Below are 11,355 nucleotides of genomic sequence, written 5' to 3' on the forward strand. Positions count from 1 at the left end.
CCAAGGAGTGGGAGACAACACAAAAGCGGGTTTTGGGGGCGAGGAAGATGAGGAGGAGGTTGTAGATAGCTCACAGCAAGGAAGTGGAGAAACTGGTTTCCCCAACAGCCAGGATCTGTTTATCACCCTGGACCTGAAGCCAGTACCCCCCTAACCCACCCAAGGCGGGCTTCCGGCCCCTGAACGTGGAAAAGGGACCTCTGGTGAGTGTACCTTTGTAAATATTATACATGGTTTAAAAGCAAGCGTGTTTCATGATTAATTTACCCTGGCATTTGCGGCCAGTACAGCTATTGGAAGAGTCTGTTAACATGTCTGGGGATGGAGCGGAAATTCTCCAGGGACATCTCCATAAAGCTCTCCTAGATGTACTCCCCAAGCCTTTGCAAAAGGTTTCTGGGGAGGGCAGCCTGATTCCGTCCTCCATGATAGGACACTTTACCACGCCAGGACAGTAGCACGTAGTCGGGAATCATTGTAGAACAAAGCATTGCAGAACAAAGCATTGCAGCGTATGGTCCCGGTGGTTGCTGGCATTCAAACAACATCCGTTCTTTATCTCTGTGTTACCCTCAGGAGAGTGATATCATTCTTGGTCACCTGGTTGAAATAGGGTAGCTTTAATAAGCAGACATTCAGAGGTGCCTGTTCCTGCTGGACTGTTTGCCTGTGGCTGAACAGAAATCTTCGCTGCTGTTAGCCAGAGAGGAAGCCATCGTCCCAGAGAATTGTGTGTGGTTGGGGAGGGCGGGGGGGTAGTTGGGTTTCTGCTTCATGTGAACCCGGAAACTGCAGCCCAACCCATTTTTAATGGCCAACCCAACAGCTACTTCGTATGGGAAATGAGGGCGCTGCTGTTTGAAGCCATTCCCACGTGTTATGAAGGTTAAAGAAGGCAAAAGACCATGGCTTACCATGGCTGCCTGCAAGCCAAATTCTGTTGCCCGGCCCTGCATGAGTGATCTCTCACACCAAACCAGCATACCCTCAATAAGAGGCAAAATGCGACCTTGTAATGGAAGCATATGTGCTATGTAATGTTAACAGCAAGGTTTACTGTGAAAGAGTATACCCATTGTTCTATAAAAATGTGTCTTTTTAACTACCACTCCCTTTTTTTCCCCCCTCCACCAGCTGCATATGTTTCGCCTTCCCAGAGGCTAGCGAAGATTAGAAGGCAAAAAAAACCTACTCACGCTGAAATGTTCTCTGACCTCATGCTGTCCTCCCACTGACAGAACACAGCAAAAATACATGGACGCAGACAATATCAGAGTGCAGGAAAAGACAATATGACCACAAGGAGAGGTGGCAGGCTGAAGATGGTAGGTGGCGTCAGCTTGCTGAAAGAAGGCAGGAGTCAATGCTCAGGCTTCTGGAGGATCAAACTCATAGGCTCCAGCGTATGGTTGAGCTACAGGAAAGGCAGTAGGAACACAGACCACTGCTACAGCCCCTGCGTAACCAACCGCCCTCCTCCCCAGGTTCCATAGCCTCCTCACGCAGATGCCCAAGAACGTGGTGGGGGAGGGCCTCCGGCCACCCAGCCACTCCACCCCAGAGGATTGCCCAAGCAACAGAAGGCTGGCATTCAATAAGTTTTAAAGTGCTGTGTGGCCTTGTCCTTCCCTCCACCACCACCCCTCCTGGGCTACTTTAGCAGTTATCCCCCTATTTGTGTGATGAATAAATAAAGAATGCATGAATGTGATTGCCTCTGCCAGCAGTGATCGAAGGGAGGGTGCTTAATTTACAGGAAAGTAGAGTAAACCCGGGGGGGGTGGGGGTGGGGAGGTATCAAAGAGAAACCAACAGAACTTTCACACCATAGCCTGGCCAGTCATGAAACTGGTTTTCAAAGCTTCTCTGATTCGCACCGTGCCCTCCTGTACTCTTCTAACCGCCGTGGTATCTGGCTGCGCATAATCAGCAGCCAGGTGATTTGCCTCAACCTCCCACCCCACCATAAACATCTCCCCCTTACGCTCACAGATATTGTGGAGCGCACAGCAAGCAGTAATAACAATAGGAATATTAGTTTCACTAAGGGCTAAACGACTCAGTAAACTGCGCCACGGTGCTTTTAAAAACCCAAATGCACATTCTATCACTATTCTGCACTTGTTCAGCCTGTAGCTGAACAGCTCCTGACTACCGTCCAGGGTGCCTGTGTATGGCTCCATGAGCCATGGCATTCAGGGGTAGGCTGGGTCCCCAAGGATAACTATAGGCATTTCAACATCCCCAATGGTTATCTTCTGGTCTGGAAAGTAAGTCAACTTGCTGCAGCTGTTGAAACAGACCAGAGTTCCTGAAGATGCAAGTGTCATGTACCTTTCCCGGCCATCCCACGTTGATGTTGGTGAAACGTCCCTTGTGATCCACCAGTGCTTGCAGCACCATTGAAAAGTACCCCTTTCGGTTTATGTACTCACTGCCTTGGTGCTCCGATGCCAAGATAGGGATATGGGTTCCGTCTATTGCCCCACCAGAATTAGGGAATCCCATTGCAGCAAAGCCATCCATTGTGACCTGCACATTTCCCAGAGTCACTACCCTTGATATCAGCAGATCTTTGATTGTGTTGGCTATTTGCATCACAGCAGCCCCCATAGTAGATTTGCCCACTCCAAATTGATTCCCGACTGACCGGTAGCTGTCTGGCGTTGCAAGCTTCCACAGAGCTATCGCCACTCGCTTCTCAACTGTGAGGGCTGCTCTCAACTTGGTATTCTTGCGCTTCAGGGCAGCGGAAAGCAAGTCACAAAGTTCCATGAAAGTGCCCTTACACACGCGAAAGTTTCACAGCCACTGGGAATTGTCCCAGACCTGCAACACTACGCGCTCCCACCAGTCTGTGCTTGTTTCCCGGGCCCAGAATCGGCGTTCCATGCCATGAACCTGCCCAGCTGACACCATGATGTGCACATTGCAGGGGCCCGTACTTTGTGAGAAGTCTGTGTCCATGTACTCATCACTCTTGTCACCGTGCTGCAGTCACCTCCTCCTCGCCTGGTTTCGCTTTTCTTGCAGGTTATGGTTCTGCATATCCTGCTGGATAACACGCACAGTGTTTATAGTGCTCATAATTGCTGAAGTGATCTGAGCGGGCTCCACGTTCCCAATGCTACGGCGTCTGCGCTGAAAAAAGGCACGAAACGACTGTCTGCTGTTGCTCTGGCGCAGGGAGGGGCGACTGACAACATGGCTTACAGGGAATTAAAATCAACAAAGGTGGTGACTTTGCATCAAGGAGAAACAGAATGGCCCCCTCAAGGATCGAACTCAAAACCCTGGGTTTAGCAGGCCGTTGATTTCACGGAGGGAGTGGGGGAGAAAATAAATACAAAACATATCTGGTCTATTTCTTGTTTTGATCCACTTCATCTATCTTTATACATCTTGATGGCAGCAGACAGTGCAGTATGACTGCTAGCCATCGTCGTCTCCTGGCAGCTCGGCAGAAGATGGTGCAGTATGACTGCCGGCAGGACTGAATCGCCATGAGACAAAACTTAAAAGGGAAATAACCTGGCTGAGTCACTCCCGTGTCTGCCCAGGCGCCCCGACCAACCTCACCAAGGTCGACTAAAAGAGCACCCTGGAGTACAGTGACAATGGCTACCAGTCATACTGCACTGTCTGCTGCCAAAAGGCAATGAACTGCTGCTGTGTAGCAATGCAGTACCGTGCCTGCCAGCACCCAGGAGACATACGGTGACGGTGAGCTGAGCGGGCTCCATGCTTGCTGTGGTATGGCATCTGCACGGGTAACCCAGGAAAAAAAGGTGCAAAACGACTGTCTGCAGTTACTTTCACAGAGGGAGGGCCTGACGATATGTACCCAGAACCACCCGTGACAAGTTTTTGTCCCATCAGGCATTGGGATTTCTGCCCAGAATTCAAATGGGTGGCGGAGACTACGGAAACTGTGGGATAGCTACCCACAGTGCCACGCTCTGGAAGTCGACAGTTGCCTCAGTACTGTGGACACACTCTGCCATCTAAGTCCACTTAGAGCATTCATGTGGGGACACACACAATCGACTGTATAAAAACGCTTTCTACAAAACCGACTTCTCTAAATTTGACCTAATTTCGTAGTGTAGACATATCCTAAGTTACCACCATCTTTTTTAATTGCAGGCACCAAAACTGTATACAGCCTTCCAGCAACAGTTGCACCATTGCCAAACAGAGATAAAATAACCTCTTCTACTCTTACTCAAGATTCCCCTGTTTATGCATCCCAGCATTGTATTAGCTCTTTCGGCAATAGCATCTTACCGGGACTCATGTTCGGCTGATTATCCACCATGCCCCCCAAATATTTTTCACAGTCACTGCTCCCTAGGACAGAATGCTCCATCCTGACAGCATGGCCTACATTCTTGTTTTTTAGATGTATACATTTAGCCATATTCAAAACACAGATTGTTTGCTTGAGCCCAGTTGATCGAACAATCCAAAATCACTCTGAATCAGTGACCTGTTTTCTTCATTATTTTCCTCTCCAAGTTTTGTAACGTCTGCAGACTTTTTTCAGTTGCGATTGTGTGTTTTCTTCCACATCATTGATAAAAATATTAATAAGTACAGAACTGATCCCTGTGGGACTCCACTGGAAAGACTCGCTATGGCAATTCTCTATTTACAATTACAGTGGGAGACCTATCAGTTAGCCAGGTTTTAATGACAGGTTGCAGAGTAGCAGGCGTGTTAGCCTGTATTCGCAAAAAGAAAATGTGTGCCATGTTTGCTTTATATTATTTTAGCTTTTAATCAAAATGTTGAGCGGTACTAAATCATACACTTTACAGAAGCCTAAGTACGTTACATCAACCCTATTATTTTTAACAACCAGACCTGTAGTCTCTCAAAAAGGATATCAGGTTAGTTTGACAGGAGCGATTTTCCATAAACATGTATTGATTTGCATTAAATTATATTACCCTACTTTAATTCTTTATTAATCGAGTCCTGTAACAGTTGCTCTATTATTTTGCCTGGGGTCAATATCAGGCTAACAGGCCGAGAATTACCATTTTCTTTTAGTCTTCTGGAACTTCCCCAGCATTCCAAGACTTAATAGAAATCAATGTTAATGGTCCAAGCTCTTTTAAAACTCTTGGATGCAAGTTATCTGGACCTTCTGCTTTAAAAAAAAAAGTCTAAACTTTAATAGCTGCTGTTTAACATCCTCTACAGATACGAGTGGAACGAAAAGAGTTTTCACATCGCCACATGATGAGACTATGACATCTACTTTTTTCCTCCCAAAATACAGAATAATAAATATTAACACTTCTGCCTTTTCTGCATTATTGATAATTCTGCCATTTCTATCTAGTAATGGAGCAATACCATTGTCAGGATTATGTTTCCTAAATATATTTAAAATGCCTTTTATTGTCCTTAACTCTGCTGGCTATAGAGGTCTTTGTGTCCCTTTGCTTCCCTTAGCAATTTGCTACAATTCCTAACTTCAGATTTATATACTGTGCTATCAATTTCCCTTTTCTTTCAGTTATTACATTTTATTTTGTATAGTTGCATTCACTTATCAATCTGGTACAGATGGCCTTCTTCCTTGATTGTAGCTTTTGGGGCATCCAGTAAGGGGTTCTTAAATGACTCCCAATTATCATATTCTCTCTCTCTCAGACACACACACACCCCCTCTACCTGGTCTGGACTTTATTTTTCTTGAACACTATAAATGTGATCACTTGTAGCTAAGCTACCATTTTTAGTTCTATGATCAGTTCCTCTTTATCTGTTAAGAGGAGGTCTAAAAGAATTCCCCTATGTTGGTTGCAACACTGAGTTAGAAAAATTGTTATCTATAAGGTTTAGAAAATCCAAGGATGTTTAGAAGTGGCAGCATGAGACCTCCAGCATACGTCACTCAAATGGACATCCTCCCCAGGATCACATAGCTTTTTTTTCCCCCCTACACATTACTGATAAGTGCGTAAGGAAGCAATTATCCTGTTCCCTACTCTGATTTGGTGGTCTGTAGCAGACACCAACTAATAGTCCACCTTGTGCTTCATCTGGTAAGACATTGATCCATGAGCATTCAAGATAATATTCTTCAAGTTATAAGTAACTCACACAGGTAATGCCATTTTTGACAGAGTGCCATCCTCCCTCCCCATTTGCCGACTTGGTCCTTCCTAAATAGGTTCTAACCATTTTTGTTAAATGTTCCATAATCATGAATCATCCCATCAGGTTTCAGTAATACCAACTAGATTGAAATTATGCTCATAAATAAGCAATTCCAATTCCTCTTGTTTGTTACAGAGGCTCCCAGCATTGGTTTGAATTCAGTTCAGACTATAGGTAATTCAAGAATTTATTCTCTTCATGTTTTTTGGTTCCTTGATTAATTTTGTTCTCAACATCCAAATGTTATGCTGAGCACTCATATCTTCCCTTTTTACCCTTTACTCAGGAGGGTGTTAAATAGCAAAAGGAGTCTTACAAACCTTCCCCTCAGGAGAAAAGACTGCTGATCTGATCCATGGTAATGCCTATCAGACTAATCAAATAATAAGGTACTATTCATCATGATTAAGGGTGGCAGAATCTAGCCTTAAGAAGTCACATTTACCACTTGCTACTCAAAAGTAACTTTTCTATAAAAACACATTACCTTGTAGTGCTTTCTTTGTGCACTCATCCAGGTTCCATACTATCACATAGTCACAGGAAGCAGAGCAGACAAGAAGTGGATTGATTTTACTTCCAAATGCCAGTGCCGTGATTGAATGGTGATGTCCTACCAAGTGCAATGGCTGGCAAATATAATATAACATTTTTTATGTCCATAGGTCATTTCCAATTATGATGAAAACAAAGCTGTATTTTTTCCCCCTCTTATTTGCTAACTAGTAACATTCAATTATTCATCCAAACTGAATTTTCTTTAATGATTAAAATCCATTCACCGAACTGCATTATGACTTACTGCCGTGCTTGCCAAAAGAACAGTCAAATAATTGTCCACATTCCAAATATAAAATGTGGAGTCTAGTAAGGACAATAGCCTACACTACAAAAAATGATGTACCCAAACCCAACATTTTTCTTTTTTCCCCCCATCCATTTTAATGCTCTTTTAAAATATTACACTGAAAATCTAAACACATAAGTTTTGGGTTTTACCTGATGATGAGCAGGGTTATCGCCAGTATTCCAGATGCATAGCTCATTTCCATTCAAAGGAAAAGCACAGTAATGTAGATTACAAGCAAGTTGAACATGAGACTCTGGCACTTTGGATCTAAACTTTTGTTTCTCAAGAACTATGTCATGGCTACATCCTTCTTCAGTAAAACAAAAGTCCACTGGGCTTTCCATAAGACAGCTGAAATAAACATCACATTAGAATATCACTAAAAATTCTCATTAAGATTTTTTTTGTTTTTTCTGTTTTGCTGTCTTCTGAATCATCCAGTATAGAATACTCCCAGAGACAGATTATTGGACATTGTGCCTGGTTCTGAAAGTGCCAAATACCCTGAACAATTGGAGATAAAGAGTTCCCAGTTTTACAAAAGAGGCTGTCTGCATCTTGCAGGATTTTGCCCAGTGATGTCTTGTAGAGGAATGACAATATTACAAGAACAATTCCAAAAATCTGACAGTGTGCTGCATGCAAAGTTAGATAAGATATACCTTAAAGCAGAGGCTCAGAACCTGTGGACCATGACCCAAAATTGGGTCACCAGAATGTGTCAAAAGGTTCTGTGGGAAGCCTAGAGGGAGGGGGGAAGGAGTAAAGATAGGGTGGCCAGGTGCCCTTTTTTTTTAAAACCAGAAAGTCTGGTCAAAGAGGGGACCTGACAGTGTCCGGTCACAACTCCTGACCAGACACCTAAAGCCTTACTGCGGGTGGGGGAGGCACTGGGTCATCACCTGCACCAGTCCCTACACAGCCAAGGCTGGCTCCTACCTGCATCAGGCAGCTGCAGCTCCCAGCCGCAGCTCCGCAAATGACTCCCTCCCTACCAGGGTAGAGGAGGGGAGAAGAGCAGCAAGTGACAGGAGTGGGAGGGAAGAGGAACGAATGGGGAGTGGGATCTTGGAGTGAAGAGGCGGAGCTGGCATTTAATTTCAAAAAGGGGAACTACATAAAAATGAAGCAGGACCAACACCAACTAAATCATCCCAGCCAGGGCTTTCTCAAGCCAGGCCTTAAAAACCAACCCATTCCAGTGCTTCACCCCATCTCAAAAAATATATATATTGGAATTGGAAAAAGCTCAGAAAAGAGCAATAAAAATTATCAGGGGTATGAAACAGCTTCCATATGGGGAGAGAATAATAAGACTGGGACTTTTCAGCTTGGAAAAGAGACAACTAAGGGGGGATATGATAGAGGTCTACAAAACCACCACTGGTGTAGAGAAAATAAATAAGGAAGTGTTATTTACGCCTTCTCATGACACAAGAACTAGGAGGCACCAAATGAAATTAACAAGCAACAAAAGGAAGTATTTCTTCACACAACACACAGTAAACCTGTGGAACTCTTTGCCAGAGAATGTTGTGAAGGCAAAGACTATAAGAGGGTTCAAAAAAAGAGCTAGATAAATTCATGGATAGGCCCATCAATGGCTATTACACGATGGACAGAGATGGTGTCCCTAGCCTTTGTTTGCCAGAAGCTGAGAATGAATCACTTGCTAATTACCTGTTCATTCCCTCTGGGGCACCTAGCATTGACTACTGTTGGAAGACAGGATACTGGGCTAGATGGACCTTTGGTCTGAGCCAGTATGGCCGTTCTTACGGGGAGGTTCTGGCACGCCTGCTAGAGTGTCTGGTTTTTAAATATTAGAGAGTTGGCAAGATACAGAGCCTGCCCCATACTAACCTCACAGAGGCAGATCCTGTAACTCCAGTCCCAGAGGGCTAGAGAGGCTTGGCTCCCCATTCCAAGTGTTGCAGCACACACAGGTTTGACCAGCTGCCCCTCCATCAGGATAATGGGGGACCAGCTGGGACAAATTTGTGAAAGTAGCATTGCAATCCCATCTACCAGGTCATGACATCATTCACACAAATTTGGCCCAGCTGGGCCCTCATTAGGGGGACTGGACCAAGCCTGAGCAGTGTTGTGACCCCTAAGGTCAAAACGAATGGGAAGCCAAGCCCAGCCAGCCCTGTGAGACAGGAGCCACTGCTAGGTATACATGGTGTACTTATTACATTAGTATCTACATTATATATCTTAGGTAAGAAATATTTACGAAACCAGATATTGGGTGGTGGGCCAGGAGGGCACGAAACCTATTTTCTGGGTTGCCACAGGTCATCCAGATTTATCAATGGGTCCTGAACCCAAAAAGGTTGAGACTTAGAAGCAAAGCCTTAAAGAATATTTTCAGTTTTGATTATAATGTACTCTTTTAAAACGGTTGTGTAGATTGCACCGCAAGCCCTTGCGTCCCTGAACAGATTTCACACACCTACTCCTAAAACTCAAGGGAACTTTTCGTGGGTGCAGTAATTCACCCCTGTGACCAGCACAAGGCTCATACCGGACTTAAACGCTGACAACAAGGCTTAAGGGAGACGATCGCTGGACGGGACTCGAGCGGCCCAGCCCCTCGCGGCTCAATTTCGCCCTGCAGACGGGGATGTTCACACTCGGCCCCCGGCATCAGGTGCGCGCTTCCAACAGACACCCGCCGCTAACGTGCCGCAGCCGGGACAGCGCGAGACCGAGCACAGCTTGGGCTGGATTCGTTTCACCTCCGGTGCGGCTGCCGGTGTAGACCAGCCCGGTCAGCGTTTCTCTCCCGCCCCAGGGCTCCCTGCCGCCAGCCGGTGCACGCGGGGCCCCGCTGCTCCCCTCCTGACGTTTAACGTTGGCTCTAGGTCCGGGCTCCGCGCAGCTCACACCGCGGGGGGAGCGACAGGAGCCAAACTCGGCACCGCCATGCGTCGCTGTTTCCATGGAGACAGGGCACCGGGTCAAACCGACTACGTCACTCACTGTCGCCGCCGCGTTCGACGCCCTCGCGCCTCCCCCCGGACTGGCAGGTGGGGGCCCCACCCCCCCGGCGGCGGGGCGGGGGTCCTTACGTTAGGGCCCGGTAAGGATAGTGCACTTCCGCCGGGGGCGCAGACGCTCACCGTGTGGGGGGAAGGAGCCGAGCCCGACTCGCTCTCTCGTCGGTTTACCCTCACCCCGCCCCCCGCTATCTGCGGCGACTCACAGCGCAGAACGCATCGGCCGGCCGGTTTCTCAGGTAGCGGAGACGCCAACGGGCCGCCGAGCGGGACAACTCAGGCCGCGGAACCCCTACGCCTTTTCCCGGCCCCCTGCCAGGTGTAGCGGGAGGGTACAGGCCCGTGGAGCGGGGCCACGCCCGAGGCAGGGCCGCCTGCCCCTCGATGGGGACGGATGTGGGGCGGAGAGTAGGAGGGTCAGCCCTATGGCTACAGCACCCACACACCCCACCGACCTCCAGACAACAGCCACATACCCACACAGCTGTACAGCAACACGCGATGCACGGTTATGCACTCTACAGCCTATCGCCGGTAGCGCACCACACAGCTGCTCTAGCTGCCCTTTGCTGGGCACTCAGCAGGCTCCTATGTTTGAACTCAATGGAGCCATGTGCTCTTAGTTCCCCTCGGTCTGGGTATGCTCCCCTCACTGTCTCTTCCTTTGGCCTTAGCCCCAAGACCAGTCCTGAACCCCACAAGACTCCCCAGTAGATTAATTGTGTCTTTCCCAGAGCTCCACCCTTTGGGTGTTGCTCTGATTCACAGTTTATCGTTCAGGGACATGTGGTACTTGAAGCAAAGAAGACACAAGCTTTGCAGAAGGATTGCTAAACTAGCCATTAATTTCTTTAGCCTCCACAAGAGATATACAGATCCATGCAAAATGAGAAACACCTGTATTTGGTTCAGAGCCATAGTTTTCTCACCATCCCTGAGCATTCACTGGGATTTAGTCAGTGTATTCAAGGGTCTCCAGGTCCCCTCTCCTGAGGCTCAAGTTCAGTCTTCTCTTTCTGTTTTGACAGTGAGAGCACTGCTCATGCTCAGACCAGACCTGACTTATAAATATATATAACTTATATTTCCCTATCCTTCTGTCCTCTGATTCTCCTGGTCAACCTCAAAAGACCACGCTCAGGTGATCAAGATCTGCTATCAGGTGGTCTATTGCTTGCTTATGACTTATCTGGAGTTCACACTCAAAAAACTGGTTTTACCTAGGTTGCAGCAATCCATTTGTTCTAGGGGAAGGCTTATTGCATTATTGATGATCCTTAATGACTGTCTCAGTAAGAGGGGCAAGGTGGATGAGATAATATGTAT

General features: G+C 46.8%; 1 protein-coding gene across 3 annotated transcripts in view; it reads right to left on the reverse strand.

The window, feature by feature from the left end:
- The window catches only part of WDR27 (WD repeat domain 27), a 193,691-nt gene extending 182,608 nt beyond the window's left edge, over window positions 1-11,083 (reverse strand). The window contains exons 1-3 of one of the 3 annotated variants that reach the window (XM_043543238.1): window positions 10,976-11,083; window positions 7,174-7,375; window positions 6,662-6,803 (exon numbers count right to left, since the gene is read on the reverse strand). In XM_043543238.1, the coding sequence (XP_043399173.1) occupies window positions 6,662-6,803; window positions 7,174-7,368 (337 nt within the window). In that variant the 5' untranslated portion in view covers window positions 7,369-7,375; window positions 10,976-11,083. Of the gene's footprint in view, window positions 1-6,661; window positions 6,807-7,173; window positions 7,376-9,554; window positions 9,972-10,975 lie in introns of those variants that run through there. The other 2 variants (XM_043543237.1, XM_043543239.1) reach the window with 2 other exon arrangements.
- Window positions 11,084-11,355: the final 272 nt, after the last annotated feature.

This window comes from Chelonia mydas, chromosome 3, assembly GCF_015237465.2.
Source record: "Chelonia mydas isolate rCheMyd1 chromosome 3, rCheMyd1.pri.v2, whole genome shotgun sequence".
In the NCBI taxonomy this organism is placed as follows: domain Eukaryota; kingdom Metazoa; phylum Chordata; order Testudines; family Cheloniidae; genus Chelonia; species Chelonia mydas.